General features: G+C 35.5%; 1 protein-coding gene across 1 annotated transcript in view; it reads left to right on the top strand.

Annotated features, from left to right (window-relative positions):
* Positions 1–10,491, top strand: part of XKR4 (XK related 4) — a 170,092-nt gene extending 159,601 nt beyond the window's left edge. The window contains exon 3 of the mRNA XM_072411195.1: positions 5,831–10,491. Within this exon, the coding sequence (XP_072267296.1) occupies positions 5,831–6,771 (941 nt within the window). The 3' untranslated portion in view covers positions 6,772–10,491. The remainder of the gene's footprint in view (positions 1–5,830) is intronic.
* The last annotated feature ends 11,083 nt before the right edge of the window (positions 10,492–21,574 follow it).

The raw sequence follows: 21,574 nt of genomic DNA, 5'->3' as shown, positions 1-21,574 counted from the left end.
GTTACACATTTTTTTTTTTACTTCTGGATAACACCTTAGTTGTTCAGAATAAGGTCTCCTTGTATCCCCTGAATTACAGAAATGCATCAATGAATCAATCGATAATTTAAGTACTTATAAGAAGATTTGGTGTTTTTAACTATTTATAACTATATGGCTCCTCAAGGTCAACTAATAAAATAAATCTGGTGTTAGAATAATCTGGTTCTATTTGCTAAATGTGAAAAGGGACAGCTTCTTATACACTGGGATTGATTTAATAAAGTAGTAGTGTGTGTTCACTTAGTTTATTCATATAGGAAAACTATATTCACTTTCAATGCCCAGTCATGTGCAGGAAGGGTTTGCCTTGTACAAGCTCAGATTATTGACATGATCACAGCTTCTTTCTTTTCTGCTTGAGAACATTCACTTTGCCATCTTCCATCATTTTGTAAATCAGTTCCATATAGGGTATGTGACCATACTCATTTATGTAGGCATTGTGCATGGTATGATCATAATTTTTCAAATTGTAAGTCAGATAGGGAATCTCTGAACACACTCATAACTTACTAGAAAATCTGTGATTGGTAACACATTGTATGCATTAATCAAAATCAACCATCAAGATTTCATTTTAAAATAATTTTTTTCATTTTAAAATCAAGGAACATGTGAAATATTATTTATGTTGTTGCTAAAGCTATGTTATGTACACAGTCATTTATTCCTTATAGATTTATGAAATTTCCTTACTATTAACAACCATGAATGATATAATGTAATTGAATTCTTGTGATGTATGAATCCATGAATACACTAAAATACTCTCCAAATGCAAACATATGGGAACAATTTAAATAATTGACAATAAAACTCAGCTTGTTTAACCAATACATAGCAACATTCTGTAATTACAACAGCATCAATCTATAAAAACTCTACATTTGCACTGGCATATCAGCATTTTAAAAGCTATTGCAACCAGTTAAAAATACCTCTAGAAGCTTTTTTGTCAAAGCAAGAAGTTCATTTCCATCATAGTGAACCCAGAATAAATAGAACCACTTAGTAAATACAGCTAACATCATTTTAGCTTGCTGTCAATGTATATTTCATTATTTAAAATCTAATTAAAGCAGTTGTTGAATATTCGGCTCCCTTGGCACTCATGCATTGATAGAGCCTAATAATTCAAGTTAATCACCAGCATTCACTAGAAATTATTAGAATGTTAAAAATGCTCTGTCTTTTTTGTGGAGCCATTCTGGAAGTGAAAATGTCTTATTTTACAACAATGACATGTCTTCAGTAATGGAGAAAGTAGCTTTTGTACTAAAATTAACAACTATTATCTGTAATCTGTCGTGTTCATTTAGGAGGTATTTTTTCATAAGTCTTTATTTTGTGTGAATATTTCTTATTTTTTGATTTTCCTTGGCAAGATTGTGGAGATTGTGGCTGTTGTTGCTGATTTTTGGGAATGTTGTGTCCTTGTTCATTGGACTGGAACCAAACACACTAGTAGATCTACATTTTCTCTGCTGTTGTAAATGATGGGTAAGGGAGATTGAACCTTAAAGTTATAGTAGCTTTTAGTAGTCTTTAAGTCTTCTAGATCCCTTTTGCTGCAGCTAAGCCTATTGTACAATCCTATGTCAGGGCTGCCAAAAAAAAGTTGCTATAGATAATAAATGGGAGTTGGGCATTGGGGTTAACATCTGAAAATCAAATGATAATTTTGGAAAATATATAATGTTTTTTTTTAAGTGAGCCTGTCACTTTGACTAATAAGAACAAAAAAAGCATTGCCCACCCCTGTTCTAGCCAGAACATTTTTATGTGGCATGGAGTGGTAAAGGCCCAAAACATCTGCTAGAGTTTTATTATTGTCTGTGTTACATTTGGAAATTGTTCTAGTCGTTCCCCACTCCGTATACTGTAAAACTTAAAGACATTTTTGTCTGTGGTTTCACTTCCACTAGAAATAGGTGTTTAGTCCCATAAGGAAAGAGCATAGGTGCTTCTAGCAATTGTGAGTTATACCAAGCTTGGATCTCCCTTCACCATGAGGTTTGTCCAGGTTTGTTCATGATTGACTTCCTTAGCATAAGCACAAGATAAAAATAATACAAACAGTTATTTTAAAATATTTTCATTATACTGCATGCGGCTAACCTTTTAGGTAAGATATATTTCTTCTATCCTCTCCATTGAAGAGATCATTCTGATGGATTTAACATTAACAGTGACATCGTGTTAAGCTGACATACTTATTGCATTTTTATAATATTCGTAACAGTGGTCTGAAGGCAGTTTAGAATTGAGATTAGTGAAAATGGAAATGAATATTTAAGTAAAGTTTAGCATTGCTTGAGGAGAATTCACAGTTTATTTTAAAATGATCTATAAATAATTTTGTTAACACCACATACACAAACTGTTGGGTGGATAGATATTTATTCCTGTTTTATGTTTATTTGTGAACATCAAAAAATCAACAGCTTTTAATGAAAATCTATACAAATAGTCCCTGAGTTAAGGACATCCGACATACGGACTACTCCTAGATACAAATGGGGCTTCCTGCTTGCTTGTGTGCAGAACAGAGGCTTGATGGGGGGAGGGGCTGTTTGCATGACTTGCAGAAGAAATCTTTTGCTAAACACAGCGAGGTTGTGGGTGATCTTAAGGACTGGCTGTTCTGCAACATTTTGTAACTCTTTAATGACCAAGACAAACTCTGCAGTTGTTTCTTTTTGCATATCAAAGCACAGCTTGCTCCAGAAGATAACGAATGTTTAGGCTCCATAAAGTTAATTTTTTGTTTGTTTGTGAGGATTGTATACAGTAACTGACACCACACTGCCTAGTAATATGTTGAGACAAACATCTGTCCTAATTGTATGTAATAAAATAATGTACATGTTCCAACTTACATACAAATTCAACTTAAGAACAAACCTACAGTCCCGATCTCGTATTTAACCCGGGGACTACCTGTAGACCAATATGTATGTGACCTGCACAGCCTGGCAGGTCACAAAGTTGGGTGCCTAAAACCCAACTTTAAATTAAAGCCCAAAACTGAAAAGGGCAAATTCAAATAGTAATCAGGTTAATAAGTGTATAGAAGCAATGTGGTGAGTAGATGGTGAGCAAATGTAAAACCTAGTCCAGAGCTAATAAACTCAAATACACAGAGGGCCAACCTTGATATTTATTGAAAAAATATCTGCAACTGACGAAGGTCGCTAATGAATGTCAACAGAGGAGGGGGTCCTGACTGACATGCCAGCAGAGCATTCTGGGATTTGTAGTATTAGCGGTGCATGCACTGTTTACAGGCAGGTCAGCTCTAGTAGACATTTGGTATTCTCTCGTGGGCCAAATATAATTACACTGCGATCCAGATTTGGCCCACGGGCCTGAGTTTCACACCCTTTGTTCTAGTCTATTAACTAGAAGGCACTATCGGTTAAGGCAGTGTGGATAGGTTCTTGGCTATAGCCATGCATAGCTACACAATTGGTTTTTGAATATGTATAATTCAGTTCCAAAAATAATAGTAAAAGTTAATACTAATCAACATGATTGCTTTGAGAATTTGTTTATTTGTGTGTTTAGAGCAGGGGTGTCAAACTCAAATTCAAAAAGGGCCGAATTTAAAAACTTAGACCAAGTCGCGGGCCAAACTTGAAATTTATTGAAAAAACAATAAATCTCAATAAGAAGAAACAAGAACACATGAAAAGAGCATGCAGTAGTATGCAGCGGATTGATCCAAATATTTAGATCAATCCATTGCATGTTACTGCATGCTCTTCTCATGTGTTCTTGTTTCTTCTTACTGAGAATAATTGTTTTACATTGCAAGAGAATGCAATGTGAAACCAAATAAATTGCTGCATTCTCTGGCACAGTAAAACAATTAATATAGCAATAGTTCTATGATAATTCCTGATAATATTCTTGATAATTCCTGTTTAATAAGTTTACCTGTCAGTATAAACTCCGCAGGGTCCATGAATAGACTGCTGTTCAATAGAGTGATGCCGCTACTACAATTCCCAGCATCACTTGCATCTATAAAATCTGGGGCCATGCAAAGGCAGAGAGGCTGCTGGTCTAGAGACCCGAGCAATGGCGGGAATTGTAGTAGCAGCATTGTACTCACATCTTTAGAACAGCAGCTTTATATAAATTGAAGCTGGCCCGCCGTTTCTACAGATTGCAGTAGCGGTGGGCCAGCTGCAATTCATATTAAGAATCTTTTTGGGGACAAAAAAAGCAAGTGCTGGGCCAGAGTTTGACACCCCTGGTTTAGGGCTTTAAAATGCACAATACTTAATCTACTAAACTATATCAGGAGACTTTATTGGAAAAAAAGTCAACATTCATTAGTATTTTGTTGCTCTTTGCTGAACATATTATTTTTTTCCTTTTGGTGAGTCCTACGTCACGATTTTTTGAAGAACAGAATTGAATATCCACACTTTGATAGCTATACACCTCCCCACTGCCTGGTAAAAGGAACATGATATGCCTATTCTTACTATTTAAACAAGTACTTGATAAGAGCAACATTAACAATTATAGTATAACTATACCTTGACAGCTTGTAGGTAAAGCTACCTACAGTAGGTAGTAGGTTTACCAGAATAACTGTTAAAGACCGTTGCTGTGTAAAGGTTGTTCTACCATTCAGATTGTGATCTACCATTCAGCAAGAGTCAGGAAGTACTGTTACAAACGCACCAATTATGCAAAATACATGAGCATTTATTAACACAAAGGACTCAAAGTGCAACAGTGCCAGCAGTTGTCACTGCAGCACTCATTTTTAAAGATGTATGTGTAAATATTATTCTTCATTGAATAAACCATTCACCCACATATCCCCTTCACATTTCTGTATGAGTTATCAAAGTGTGGTTGTATTGATGTGTACACTAATTGCTTTTAATCCAGAACAGTGTGTGGATCAATAACCTTTGTGTCTGTTAATAGATTACCAGTCCCACTAATTACAGTTTTATAAGCACTGTTCTTTGAAACCTCCTTAGCAAACATTAAAATAAGCATAGATCTAAGTGCCTCATTTATCAAATGCTTTCTTTTTTCTAATGCAACTTCCGAAACTGGCCACCACTTGTTCTAAACCATTCACGTTGAAATTAAACAAATACAAGTGTTAAAAAAGGATATTTTTTAAAATAAATAATACACATTTTTTTAGCTGTTTGCCTACAACTCTTTTGTCTGAAATAATAATTGAAGTTGGTGCTTCATGAAAACCACCCAACCACCCATGTGCCAAAAGCAGGGCATGATGCCAAATTTTTCAACTGTTTGACAGTGAGGGGGTGGATCTTAGCAGCATTAGAATAAGTTGATATGTTGGTTTGAGTATTTTGTATTACAGGATATTGAGATATCTGGTAAAATATCTCTTAAGTTAGTATAAGTTTGCCTAGTCCATAGGAAATTGAACCTAATAGTCTTCTAATGGCCATGAAAGTCCTCTGATTTGAAAAACTGTTGCTCCATATGGTATTGATATTGGTAAATTTTGTAGATAATACCTACAAAAATGTAAACTAAATAGCAAGATTGTGAAATAGGTTTCTGAAAAAAGCACATAGAGAAAAAAACATGAATTTTGATGTAACATAGAATTTATCCAGTGTCCTGCTAAAATGTGGGCCATCAGAAAAATATTACATTGTTCAAGTTTTGCATGTTAAGTTTTTTCTTATATTTTACTATTCAGAAAATTGTTGTTGTTTATGGGTCTTTTGTACATTTGTGCAGTACTTGTGATCACAGTTCTTTGTTTGTGTTCTAGGTCTTACAGCTGCTGCATCATTGGTATCCTTAGCATGGGCCCTGGCATCTTATCAGAAAGCATTAAGGGATTCCAGAGATGACAAGAAACCTATCAGTTACATGGCTGTGATCATCCAGTTCTGTTGGCATTTCTTCACCATCGCTGCCAGAGTGATAACATTTGCCCTCTTTGCTTCGGTTTTCCAACTCTACTTTGGAATATTTATTGTACTCCACTGGTGTATCATGACCTTTTGGATTGTACATTGTGAAACAGAATTCTGCATCACTAAATGGGAGGAGATTGTGTTTGATATGGTGGTTGGAATAATCTATATCTTTAGTTGGTTTAACGTCAAGGAAGGAAGGACACGGTGTCGGCTATTTATTTATTACTTTGTCATCCTTCTGGAAAACACTGCCTTGAGTACCCTGTGGTATTTGTACAAGGCCCCCCAAATCCTGGATGCATTTGCTATTCCAGCACTGTGTGTAGTGTTTAGCAGCTTTTTAACTGGTATTGTTTTTATGCTTATGTACTATGCCTTCTTTCACCCTAATGGACCTAGATTTGGCCAATCACCGAGCTGTGCTTGTGAAGATCCCATATCTGCATTTCCTTTGCCCCCTGAGGTGGCCTCCAGCACTCTTAGATCTATGTCCAATAACAGGAGTGTGGCCAGCGATCAGAAATTTACAGAAAGAGACGGCTGCATGCCAGTTTTTCAAGTGAGGCCTACAGCTCCTTCTACGCCATCCTCAAGGCCTCCAAGGATTGAAGAATCTGTTATCAAAATTGACCTGTTTAGAAACAGGTATCCAGCCTGGGAGAGACATGTGTTGGACAGAAGCCTACGTAAGGCAATTTTAGCTTTTGAATGTTCACCTACTCCCCCTCGGCTTCAGTATAAAGACGATGCACTTATTCAGGAACGTCTGGAATATGAAACCACGTTGTAACAGCAGCAAAAAAAAGAAAATCCTGACAACCAGGACTTCAGAAAGCCACAATTTTAACCTGAACAATAAGCACTGTCAACCCGTCAGTGGCTGATAATAAACTGTTAAACTTTTACCAACAGATCGAAAAGCCATGGCAATTAAAGTCATGGAGAACAACTAAAATGGCTATTCATCATGATTATCATTCTTTCATACATAAACAAAAAAAGATTTGGTTTGTGCATTTTGAGCTTGAAGAAAATCAATGGGTAAAAAATATACAAATGAGGGCAGAACACTAGACCTGTGTAGTTTAGACAATGTGTTGTCTAGTGATGTGATTAATATTCATATATAAATCATTATTGTCTTAAGAATTGTCTACAAAGTTTTATATGTAATGGCCCTTAAGTAATGCTACAACCAACCGTCTATGTGCTACATACAGGTCTGGGCTTTACACAATGTATAAAATGTTGCAATAGGAAACTACCACCTGTATATTGTATTGATATATTGATAGTGGTGTGTGCAAGTCTGCATATCCCAAAAGAGTTGTATTCACAAAAACTAACATGGTTTAGCCCAACTATGTGTGTCATGTGAACACAGAGTCAAATAATGAAAATATTTTATGAACACACTAGGACTGAGCATGGGTCTGATCCTAGTAGGGCAAAGAATTACCTCATTTACCCATGCAAACTCTGTTCTGTATCACTAACATACACAGTAGCATATGACCTAATTTAGGTTGAAAAGTTTTAAGAAGCCCTTCAGTAAATGTGTCCCATTAAAAACAACGAAAATCACCCTAACCTCCCTACCTAATTCACATAAATCATTTACCTATATAGGTGGTAGTTGAAAAACAGAAATGGTTAGAATGTTAATCTAACCGGTGATGACATGAAAAGTCACCAGAATTAGGTCAAAAATGATAATCATGATGATATACCCAGATGACAAAAAAGATTTGTCTTGGTAATGAAAAGTTAAGTGATGGGGATAAAATTATCTGGTTTCTTGTACTGTACTGGGGATCAGTTTCAGGACTCTGAATGCATGGCTCCTTGTGATTTATGCAGGTATGATATAAAATATGAACTGACGCCATACCCTCCTAGTGCCAAACATTACATTGTGTATATGACTGCTCTTGATGTCTGAGGAACACACACTATGTGGCATGATGCGTCATGCAAGAGTATGAAACCAGAAGGAGTGCACCTGTTCTCCATATGTACAGACAACTCACCTTTTATATCTCTAACTAAGTGATAACTTGTAGGCTTTGGGGTTGTCTACTAGTAAGTATACACAGTGCCGTAGAAAAAAACTTGTTTTCATAATAATCTGAATCCGCAGAGAAACAATTCTAAGACAGTGCCGGTGTTGCAATCATTTTCAGTCAAAGTTTTTTTGTTTCGCACTAAACTGTTTTCATGTTATTTGAAAATATATACCTAAATGGTGCTTTCAGTTGCATTAAGAGTGCAAATTAAAATCTTACAGCATTTTTTTCTGTTTCCAAAATCAAAAACTTACAAAAAAAATCAAATTGCTCAATATTTTGTATTGTAAAATATGGTTTACATACGGTGTTACTTTTTTATAACGTGTGGATCTCATATCATCCCACTATCTAACTTTCAAGTCGATGTGGTCAACCTACTGGAGACCAGATATTCTTTATAATTACTTTTTACACCAAACATATACTACTCTGAGATCATTAGTTTCTTTTTTACCAGTTTCTCAAGTTCTCTACTTCGTGTACAGGAAATGCCGATAATTAAATGTTACACACCTACTATAACCGACTTGTATTAATGTATGACCATACTCCAGCAGTCAGTACTTGTAATGGTATTTTACATTATTTTGGTACGATTTGTTCAAAATTACAGCAAAAAAAAAAAGCACAAATGCTGACTGAAAGCATTCATAAAACATTATACAAAATGTGAAATCATATTACAACAAATCCTTTTTGGGTTCATGCAGTATTTATATAAAAAGGTGCTGTACTATACAGTTATGGGTCTATGTGATGTATATCTCAGATCATAAGTTGGACCTGTGAAATTAACAAGTAGTCTGTAATGTAATGTTATTAACATTGCTGTAGGTGTAGGTCTCATCCCCACAAGTCCTAATATAATGTAAACCCTCTAAATATTTGTGGGCAAGTGATGAAAGGTAGAAGAATGGAAAATAATGGTCTCTAGCTGTTATTACTGAACTACATATCCCACCAAGCACAATAGTTAGCACATAGTAGGCAGAGTTTTGTAAAAGACTTTAATCCAGTCTAAGTAGTTAAATCAAGTCTGCTTTCTAAATGGGGCAGTTATAACATTTTACAAGTTGTATAGACACTGCTTTAGCACAACAATTCAATCCAAATAAGTAGGATTGTGGCAAGTCCACCTGGTTCAAATTTAAATATTTTCATTTATAAGTTTACAATCATCAACTTGAATTTGGCCCTCTAGGTAAAAAACTAATTGTCATATGTCAAGGCTTTTATAGAGCCCCTTAACAAAATCCAGCTGTCTCACGTTGTTGTTGACTTTATTATGCATTAAACACGTTAGGTACCTGAAACTACAAGGCATGCAGAATCTTGTGGTTCTACAAAATCTAGGGATCTTTATGTGTAGTAAATAATACGTCCTCACAATGCAATATTATATAAAGTTTTATTTATTTATGTTTTTGTCTTAGTCCCAACCCCATTCCTAGCTTTTTTTAATTTATTTTTTAAATGAAAAATAATTGTTTATTGTAAATTGATTTTCAAATACTGTAATTCTATAAGAGTCACAGAAAGTTACGATGAATAAATGCTTGTAAGAGTCTTGGAAACTCATTCCATATGATGTACTTATACCTTGCTGTGATGTGTACATTAGGGGTTCATGACGTAACAATGTGTGATGATAATAAGAGTTCACATCCTTGTTTACTGAAACTCCAGATCACTGAGAGGAAACCTAACTAACACAGCATTAGCATTTTAACACTCCCGGTTATTTAAACAATACACAAAAAACCTCAGCATTTGTAAATAGTGACATAGATTTTATGAAATGTAACTATTATTGTTTTTATTTATAAAAAAACAGCTCTAGCAAAAATACATACAGTACACAAATTAAAAAAAAAAGTCAATTGGATACCATTGTTTATTTGTTTTGGTCCCCAAAATTAGAAAAAAATCAGATCAACCAAAGATTCTCCTAAATGAATACAATTTAAATGTTTTGAAAGTCTTGTGCTGTCTTCAATTATAGAAAAAAACTTTAAAGATATTCCTATTTTGTCATCATTCACAAAGATGAGTAATCTGCTATCTTAGAAAACACATATGAATAAGCATGCCAAGGAAAATAAATTGTGATTCCTAGGAAAATGGTGAATTATATTTGTGTGTGTATGTGTGTGCAAATCAATGCAAATTTTGGTGCTGTATAATTTTATTTAAAAAGAAAAATTTTGTTATGAAATGACCTATCCTAAGTAAAGTTAATAAGGTAAAAGTGTGAGTTATCCAGTTGATTGAAAAAAAATATAATGTGCTTTTTCATCAGTGTCATTATTTTTAAGTTTCATGTTCCTTTTTTATTACTGCAGCAATGAAGCACATAACAGAATGGAATTATAGCTTTTAACCTTTAATTCATTAATATTTGTGGTTTCTCACTAAGATATCATTAAAAAAAATTTACCATTCAGGAGAACTGGCAAAGTAAATATTTTGGTGTCTACAAATAATATAATGTTGTTACATGTGGTATGTTGTTACAAAAAGACAAGTACCTAAAAGTTGTGATGGTTGGTTCAACATTAGGTTTGTGCAAATTGTGTTTGAATATTTGCATGTACATCTGTCTGAACTTTGAAAAATCATGCAGAAAGGAATCTACTCATGAAAAATAAGAATATATGCAGGTTTAAAAGAATTTATTTGATATATTTAGGTAAATGGTAATATCACTGAAATAAAATATCACTACATTGATTAATCTAATTTTACAATCAATATAGGTATCAATTCTACCAATCAAACAATCAATTCTAAGCAATATTACCATCTTGAAAATTGGCTATATCCTAGCATAACGTATCATATTTACATAAACCTCTTTGCCATGTCTGCTTCCCTTCATCAGCTTTGGAGACTCTCAGGGGATTCAGTAGCTCTGTAGAACAGTAGGGTTGATTATAAGGCGTTTAGGCTGTTCACTTGTCAAAATTAAATAATACCTTGCATGGGAATTTTTACTTATCTTAGTAAATGTGGTAAAGGTTCACTTTGCAAAGTATACCCAATCTTGTGCAAGAAAATATTCTACAAACAACATTTTTGCTTACACGTGATTGGATCAGCAAAGCATCCCTAGTGAAGTGATGACAATTCCCTTTCTTTAATAAATCAACCCGTGTTTCCTAACCTGTGTATTATAGCACTTACCTCTTTATAGCATTAAATATATGGGAGGTTTTAGAGAAAATCATGATGGAAGGTGGCATTAGATGTTAGTATGAACATATCCATAAGGTGCACCTGCAACCAGACCGTGCACAATAAAGTATTTACATTTTAATAACTAACAAACAAGTCTTTTCTGAGCTGTTTAGCTGCAGGTACTGTGAAGAAATTCATTCTCAAACACTGACCACAAAAAAAACGGTAAAGTTGGACTGCCTAGAAATGTATTGTGTTTATATACAATAGAAAGCTGTTGGGCTGCTATGTTTCTGCTCTCAGTAGAAAAAAAAGAAGAAGAAAATAGCTTTCAACCCAAACCCCTGACCCATACCCCCCCCCCCCCCCCCCCCCCACTACAAAAACCCAATTTCCCCCCCCCCCCCCCCCCCCCCCCCCCACCCCCCCCCCCCCCCCCCACTACAAAACAGGGTCTGGTTTTAAAATGCATTTCTACTTATTCAAAAAATGTGAACCCTTTATGTGAATAGTCCGGACAAATGTTTATTTTATTGGCACTATCCAAACATGAAAACATTTAGTTCAGATACACCAAAAATAATGTGCTAATTAGCTGTAATTTTTATCTTTACCCTCTATAATCTGTAGATTCTTTACATCTACCTCTCTCATCTTCTAAATGACCCTAAATATGGGATAGTTTGTTTGTTGGCTTCAACACTGTCTTCCTCTCTACACATATTGAAGTGCAAATGAAGAAATACACAGTACATGATTATAGGACAAAAGACTGCAGGGCCACAAAAAATCCCCAAAGGATAGTGTTTACATGGCCAACCTAATAAAACAACTGAATTGACTGCATATATGTTAAATATCAAATGTAAATGGAACCCATACCTAATATTTGCCACAAAGACATATTGTATACAATGATAAGCATGAGTACATCTCTATCAGGAACAGCTATTTAATGGCACCACTATGGTTATCTATGAAGGAGAACGTATAATATATATATATATATATATTGATGCTTGTTATATGAATGTTTAAAATATAATCCATTCAAATACTACTATGCCAAACAATTGTTGAAGAACTGCAAGTCCAGTCTAGCAAACAAGCCTAAATACAATTGCAAAGGGGAATGTTAGAGAAGTGATATACACAATCTGTACAGCAGGAGGGAATAGAATAGACTGGAACAATGGTATCAACTTTGGTGCTAGTATAAAACTAATGGTATTAACTAAAATTAGATAATCAGAATACACACCTGTTATTTTGTTAAACTCCTGAATAGTAAATATGATACTAAAATGAAAATAAATAGTAAAATAATTATCCTAAGGCTACAAACACATGTCAGATGATTCTTGTCCAATAATCGCCTCAGGGTTGATATTGAATGAGAATCTGACATTAATACGGCGCTTGTCATTCGTCATTCATGGATCCGTTCTGACGAATCCACGGATGATGAACGACGAATGATTGTAATGAAAGTGAAGGGGAGAGAGCACAGTGGGGTGCTGCTCCATCATTCTCTCCCCTCTCCTTTCCATAGAAAAGAACTGCACTGTATGTACATCGCTTGTTCAGTCTTTTGTCGTTGGAAAGGATCTTTTGCAACCACAGTTATTGTACGTTTGTACGCAGCCTAAATGCCACCCATCTGGATCTGTAAGGATTGGATTTATATGCAAGGCACAGGTGTTGGCAGGAATTTTTACGATGAAGGGGTATTAAATCTAAGAGTGGGCTTCTATGGGGTAAGAGTATTCAGTGCAGGAGGAGGCTTGTAGCAAAAGAAGTGATGAAAGTCTATAAATGAATCAAGAAACTTCCGGATGTTTCTGCTTTTACATTTATTGCTAGGTTTAAAATACACCAGCTCTAGATGGACATAGCATAAACCAAGCAGACTGCTTTAGATTGCATGGAAATGGCTTACATGAACCATTAGATGTGACCTGACAGTATTACCTCCATAAGCAATTCCTTGTTCATTTAGCACTAAAAACACTGCCTGGAAGTGATCACAAAGCAAATCTGCAGATTAGCAGTCTCAACACTGTAATTACTAATTCAATAGTAGAACGAAAGGGAATGTGGGTGGAATTGTATAAAAACACAATGAGCCATTTAATTTTGCTCATTGTTGCAATTAGGCTAGCTCACACGAAGCCTCCTCTCTCAGCAGAAGGCTAAATGGAATAAATGGCATGCATCCACATACACACCCGTAATAACATTTTACTAAACCCACCCTTGTCTCTGAGTGCTGTTGTGTCACTGGATGCTGACTTCTCTCCTTGCACATTGTTTTAATAGAAAATGTAATACTGCTACTAAAGATGTGAGAAGTATCCTTTAAGAAGTGTAAATATAACTATAACCCATTGCCTGTATCCTGCATTCATTTAAAACAGATTTTGCTTATGTTTTGGGTTGCCAGGTTCTTTCCTCATTACATGCTAATGAATTTTAACATACGTTTTTCAGTTTTTGCTTGCCAGCTTTAAATATAGCGATACGTAGCTTCCTGAAAATATTACAGCTTGGTCAGTTTGTAGGGGCTTGATAATGCTGGGTATCCTCCAGTTGCTGCATGTAACATATAAAAAGAGAAGGGACTCAATGCTTATTATTGTTATATGTGTCTTGAATCTACCAAAACCTGTGTGTGATACTTTCCCCACTTCCTAGATTGTAAGATCTTCAGGGCAGGGTACTCTTCTCCTCCTGTGTCACTGTCTATATCTGTCTGTCATTTGCACCCCCTATTTAATGTACAGCGCTGCGTAATATGTTGGCGCTAAATAAATACTGTTAAGTAATAATAATAACCTGATTTTTTTATATATGTCACTTTATGCCAACTTCTAGGATGAGGTTATTGTAAGGCTGAAGGTCATTATTCCCAGTGTAGTCTGTATGGATACATGAAACAGTGGCTGTTCATAGCTGTAAAGTGCACACTTTCTTCATATCTGCAAAATCTTTTAGGAATAATGAAGTTTATTTTAAGATTTGGTTGTGCTGGACACCTGCTATTGTTGTTTGCACCTGTATACTAATATACTGATTGATTGAAGTCCAAACCTAGAAAAACCCCCGATGTTGGACAATGGCTACTTATGTGTGTTTGGGACATCTTTAGTTGTTATTCTTAAACTTTAAACTACTATTTTTATACTTTTTAACTACTTTGAGAAGATGTCTAAAAATATTAGTTGTTGAAGTGGCTAGATTTATTCTGAACTATACACAACAAAGTACTTTACACACTAATGCCCATCTAAGTACACATATAATGTAACCACTAATGCGTACACATTAGAATCCACAACAGTGCAGAATGAAATAAAACCTGTCAGAGTGCCATTCATCCATATCTCTGCATTGTCTATCTCCAGAAGGAAACCAATGCAATGTTAAATATTAATAAATATGCATAGATTTGTGTGACCTAGTTGCTTGTGATGGGAAGTATGGAAATGGGTTTGTATTTATGAACTATGAATATTATTAACACTATATGACCCATTTTATCATTCATTTGGATGCATTTGGTTCAACTTATCACCCTAAATGTAATTATTTTTAAAGTGGAACTTCTGGTACAATATTTAGTTTCTCTTGAATCTCTCCCTTTTGTTTTTTAGGCAGCCCTACTATACATAGTTGGTTTACTTTGCTCATATAATAATAGAAGCTTGTTTAAATTCATGGTGATGTCAATACAGGCCAGTAGGAAAGTTAAACTATGTTGGCACCAGAGGAATCTACAGATCTTCACTATGTCATTTAGGATATGACATAGGTGTGCCTTGTAAATCTATTTTGGTGGACGGGTGGGCACAAAACTGTGATGGCCTCTTTAGCTTTTTGGCAACTTGAAGGCAATATATGGCTGTCAGCAGCTGTGTGGACAGTGACAAGGAATTAGAGAATTTCCCTTGGTTGATGAGGGCTCTATTACAGTGTGCTATACCGAAGAAAAGAGACTCCTGTGCAGCAACTGGAGCTAAATGCATGTACCCAGCATAGCATAGATTTGTCCTGGTATTTCAACAGCACTTACTTGATGACACGTAAAGGAAAAGAGCTAGTGGGCATTAAGTGGACATGACACCTACACGTTAACCAGCATTTGATTGTTTCCCAGAGATGTCACTAGGGGCAAGACAATAGCAAGTCTTGGAATGGGGCCAAGTATGCACAGAGGTATGTAAGCCAGGCAAATAATCCCAGGGTGAAAAGAGTTCCTGGTTGGGAAGTCAGGCAGGGGGCGGTCCATGCAGCAGGCAATTCAAGGTCAGACAGGAACAAAGGTTTGCAAGAGAAAACCAGAAACTTAATTCCACCCTGAGCAGCTAATTAATATTGACATTACAGGCAGAACGGCCTTGTGCAGGTGTAGCTTTAACAAAGGTACAGGCCAGTCAGAAGGGACAGACCTAGGTGGAACCATAGATGATTGGTGGGTTCACCCTAACAAATTTACCAGCCTTCGCACACCCCATCTGTTCCCAGCAACAGCACTGACAAAGACATTAGGCCTTATTTATTAAAGCTCTCCAAGACTGGAGAGAATACACTTTAATCGGTGAAGCTGGGTGATCCAGCAAACCTGGAATGGATTTATTTCTTTTGGGACCAGATCCAATGCAGGTTTGCTGGATCACCCAGCTTCTTTAATGAATGTGTAGTCCCTCCAGTCTTGGAGAGCTTTAATAAATCAAGCCCAATAAGTCACAACCAGAGAGGGGCATGCATGTACATAGCAATGTGCAATGAAAACCCTTTACCGGCCCACCCAAAGAGGAAGGCAGAGGAGACAGTTGGGAATTCATAATCCATTTATTGATTGGAGGAGATGGATCGGACACCAATATATTGCTGATGAATGGAGAAGGGACACATCAAAAACAGAAGGATGTGTGCAAAGAGTAAAGGAGTAATTAACTGCATTTGTGTCAAATTTATTTAGTGTCCTGAACTTTAAGTGTATCTCTCACCCCTGCATATTGAGCGGAATCGAAATTCTTTTATCTACTGTGTATTCATTCATTCTTCTCCAAACAAAAACTACAACACAACAACATTTAGATAATTTAGGTCTCTACACAAGATGAGAACCTACGTGTAATTAGTCACTTGTCAGGTTTCATTCTCTAGAAGTTTAACTGTAGACCGATACATTAAGGTTTTGGTACATCTGTGGTGCTGTTTGCACATGTGATCACATGATTGGGTACATGTCAAGTAGTTACCAATTCCTCTAACTGGATAAGGTTCACAAAATAGTCAGCTGCAGTTGACATGTAACAAACATCTTGTGTATTGGCTGGTGAGTAGCTACAGAAGGATTTTCAGGCTTATTCATAACCAGAAGAGATATAGCAAAGTCAATTTAATTTGGTAATATATGCTAATACACCTTCAGTGAATATCCAGAAACTCTGGAAAAAAAATCCTGTAATAGTATTCTTAAAAACACATTTTCTCTTCCTTGTCCCTTTAAAAAACAACAGAATTGTTGGAAGTATATATTACATGTTTCTGATGCCTAATAAGGATACTTTATACTGCAGATCTTGTTGCTTCAGGCAGAAATCTTAGTGGATGGAGCATGCATGCAGCTGTAGATGCCTCCAAGGCAGATGGATCATTTGTATTTTTTTATGCCAAAATGTACATTGTTGATATATCAAACTGTCAGGATGTATAAAGCCAAACAATGCAACAAATCCTCAGGCACTTGGCCAAGAGGTTGATCCAACTGCTTTTTTGTAACCTGGATATTGGTGTCTTGGAGCTTTAGGCACATGCCATCACATACAATTACCTATTTTTAACACCATTAGATAAATAAATGCTCAAAGCACTCAGTAAGCTATTCCAGTCTGCCTTCTTTTAGATCTGCATAAGATATTATGTAAAACGTTTATCAAATGCAAATCGTATTTTATTGCTTAAGGAAACCTGGTAGAAATACTGGCAACATACCTTAAAATCCTGTTCTTTGACCCATTTTCCTTACATTTCGTATACACATCAGATGATTGTCACTAAGAATGAATGGTCCTGCTTTTTTTGGGTAAACTCTGACATATACAGCAGTGCCCCATCATCGATCATCACCATAGCAGACTGATAAACAAATGAATGAACTTCATGAACATTAACGTCAGTTATACAATCATTCTTGTTCAGTAAGAATACCTAATCCTAAACAGATGATAAAAGTAAACATGGATTTGTTTTTCACAAAATTGGATAACTGAAGTCAATATTTACACTATTAAATGAATATTCTCAACTCCTTTAGTGACCCAGCCCAACAGTATATGACACAGAAATAAATCTATGTTTACATCAGGATGAATACCCAGATAATACCGTAGCAAAAGTTTGAGGTGAAGTGTTTGTTGTGCTCAAATAAAAATATTATCCAGGCCCCATAACATCCAGTGCCTGTAACACTTGGAATCCTTTACTTAATATATGAATTCAGAAATATTTGAAATTCTGAATATGAATACAAATTCTTGTGATGTGAGCATTCAACACTAAGTAATAAAATATAACTCAGAGTCTTAGGTTTGCACATTCTCCAGCTTTTAGCCTTTGATGCATTTTTTGTCATATTCTTTTCTTGTGCTTTTTGCAACACCAAACCTTTGAATTTTGTAGATCAGATCGTCCATTTACTGAGTCTACTGTTCAAACCATATGAATACTTTGCCTGTGTCTAGCATGTTATTTTTAGTGCATTCTCATTTTAAATACGCATTTTGAGAAGCCTCTGAAATAAAATTCCACAATTAATAAGCAAATTTCCTGAACGTTTGCAGAACAGTTTTTCCCTATATGATATCACATATCTACCACATATTTAGCATATTATTTTCTCTTTATTTAGTTGTGAATGTTTTAAATAAATTGGTGTGTTTCCTTTTTTATACCTTATTATCTTTTATGTTTCAACCTATGCCTAGGTAATGGCATAAGAATGTGCTTGTTCATCAGTGTCACAGATCAGATTTTTGTTTGCTTTCGTTACTTTTGTAATAAACATTGCTCTTCTCCAGTTATGTCTCCATCTCCTCTTACCAATATAATAATCAACAATGCAAAACCTTGTGGCCATCACTGGTCCTTCATTTTCCATCTTTTCAACCTTGCCTACCCGTCTTTTTCTCTCTTAAAACCCTCACTACTCACCCACTATTCCATAATCCCCCTATTGTGTGATATTTCCCCATCCCCTTAGATTGTAAGCTCTGCTGAGCATGGTCCTTTCCTCCTGTGTCATTGTTGGTATCTGTCTGTCATTTGCAACCCCTAATGTACAGCGCTGTGTAATATGTTGGTGCTATATAAATATTAATAATGATAAGCACGCTGGGGGCATGAGAAAAGAATATTGAGTCCCATGTGCAACAGTTCTGTGGATTAAGGCTAATATGATTTTCTTTTAAACCACCCCTAGACAAGATGAGCTGTATAATCTGCATATGATGTGAACGGACAGAATATATATTTGGTAAGGTTTAGCTTTGGGGCTGTACAGAGCTGTGCAGAGAATGACGTAGGTCAATCCTAGTGAGTTTTATGGAAAAAGAAACTGACCAGACAAGTCCCCAAAATACTTTTTTACTGGTCATTTTCTTGATCAAAGACCCAGGATTTTTATTCCAGATTCCAAATCATTTCAGGCCAGCAAAGAAAGGGGAGATATGGCCTCGAAATTTACCAGCTGGTTAGTTCTGCTTCCACATGCTTTAGGTGATAATAGATTTTTCTGTGTTTCATGTCAGTAGCACAAGAGCTATCATTTTAGGTGATTTAGATTTTTGTTTACTTAGCAATAGTAAATTCTACAATCTATTGGATGCAAATGGTAATTGGAAAGTCTTACTGATTTAATTTGCTTACGTCTCTTACAAATGACTAAATTGCTTTCAGCTCCAAGTAAAAATATTGATTTATCATATGTCTCCTTCTCCTTAGGATGTAAAGATTTACTAAGCTATTTTATATGGCATTTCCTGCTTCTTCACGTCACTTTTTGACAAAGTCAACAGAAAGAGCCCATTTTTTCTTCAAGATCTTGTCAATGTTTTCTTGGCTTTTTAAGCAGAGCTGCCCATTTTCCCAACACTGGACATTTGACCAAAATTAATTATAGTCTGTATGTTTAATGAAATGGAATGATGAGCATCCCCTAACATTGTAGGTGTAAAGTCAAACTGCATATTTAGTACAATCTGTATCTTAAATCACCTTTATTCACTATACCTGTATTCACTATACAATTGTAGAAACCTAATTGTAGAAATCCCACACATTCAACAGAATAGTACTTTTATCCTTTCATCTTGCATTAAGTAGAATTACATGCAGAGATAGTTACATTTTACTTCTCTATAGTGGCCATCCTTCCTTCAAGAATGTAAATACCCTATCATCAGTTTTTTACTTGGATAAGGAAATACCAGAGGCACAAGCACATGGATATCCCTGTGTTCTCTCTTTCTGTAAGTATTTTTACAAGGTTAGACTGACAGCACTCTGTAACACCACAGAACCCTGTTTAGCCCGGAGAGCTGACAACATTGTGCAGTCCTGATAAGAATTTCAAAAAGATTATTGATTCTAATGAATATATAACTGGGTATTCTGATTGGAGTTTATCTTTAACAAACTTCCAAAGATTTACAAAGTTGAGTTATGATTGTATTATAAAAGTCCACCTAAAAACTGCTCAATAATTTTTCTTCTATCAAATAAGTGTTGGCCATTACTTGGTATTTCTGTATATTGTAGGTGTACATGGTAATTCTGACAATACACTATTCATGTGAAATGTGAACTTTAGTGGCATGTCCACCTTTAGATGTTTCATAAAATAATTCTGCTTCTCTTCCTGGTAAAAAAAAATTGAATTGTCCACATAGATAATCAAATTTAGGTGTTTAATTTTACACTTTGCCAGCTTATAAAATAACTGATCTTCACAGTGGAAAAATAGGGAAGCCAAAAATAAATTACTGCACAGGAAGTTTTATGTGGCATTTTAGTCTGTTCATTATTTTATCACAATATACTTTTCGTAGCAAAACATTCAGGTCACTTAGCTCCAAAAGAAAATTATATTTTAGGGAATGATAAGCAGAATAGCAACATTTGTGTATTGATTTTCATACAAGAAAATAATGCAACCGATTCGGTCCTAGTGAAATCAAAGTTTCATATTCTACAGATTAGCAAATGGCAAACAGAAATGAAAATACTGTGTGATTTCTGCTTTAGTTAATTCACCGCTAACATATATACAGTATATATACCCACAATGAAAGCAGATCACAGAGTCGAGAACAGAAACAAAAAATGCTCTTAGATAAAATGTAAAGGGGACTTGCTGAAGCTCACTAATAAGTGGCTTTGCATGCCCCTTAAAAAATCCAAATGTGTGGGGTTGATCAAGATGGGGAAAACATTGCATATCCATAGGCAACCTATAGATTTTTTTGCAAAGTGTAAAAGACTTAGTGCACCAATATTGTTTTCATTTTTAGTGATGATAAAGCAGTTGCACTTTGATGGATCAGCAGGGAAGAAAGTTGTACCTATTTATTGATGGGATGGGGAAAAGTGAACCCTACATGGTCAAATGTCTTGGTCTTCATATGAACAGCAACACGTAACTTACTACACTAATTTATTATCTTTTTTAACAAAAACTAAAGATGCAGAAGCAGTGTGTGCACCCTTACCACTTCCATAGGAATAAAGAGGGTAAGTATCAGCCAGGCACTGCTAATCAAAGGCATGTGATAATTAATCATCAGCAAGTGTGACCACCTCTGTGAAAGCCAAAGTTATAGCATTTTCTTGGTTCAGATGTGTGTTAACACAATGCCAAAGTGGAAACGCATCAGGGATAAGTTTGGGGAATCAGTCAGTGCTGCCAATCAATCTTGGAAGGGTTCTAGGGCCATTCCAGACAATTTGTACAGTAAGAAATATAATATTCAAGACAGTTGTTAATCATCCCCGGAGTGAGCATCCCAACAGATTCACCCCAAGTTTAGTAAATGAGCACAGAAATCGAGGAAGTGTTTAATCTTAGTGCTCAATCTCAACATTGTTAGTAAAATTTAAAAAAGAATGAATACGTTTGGAAAGTTTGCCCCTAAAAAGCTTCTTCTAAAAAAAAAAAAAAGCACAGTTTATGACTGCAAAGTTGCATCTGAATAAGTAACAGGAATCTGAAACAATGTTCTTTGGACGGAGAAGACCAAAGTGGAGAGTGGGTCAAACTTTGTTCATAATGCTGTGAGGGACTGA

Source organism: Pyxicephalus adspersus, chromosome 5 (genome assembly GCF_032062135.1).
Source record: "Pyxicephalus adspersus chromosome 5, UCB_Pads_2.0, whole genome shotgun sequence".
Lineage (NCBI taxonomy): Eukaryota > Metazoa > Chordata > Amphibia > Anura > Pyxicephalidae > Pyxicephalus > Pyxicephalus adspersus.
The sequence above is the reverse complement of the archived record's forward strand: the minus strand, read 5'-3'. Positions and strand labels throughout refer to the sequence as shown.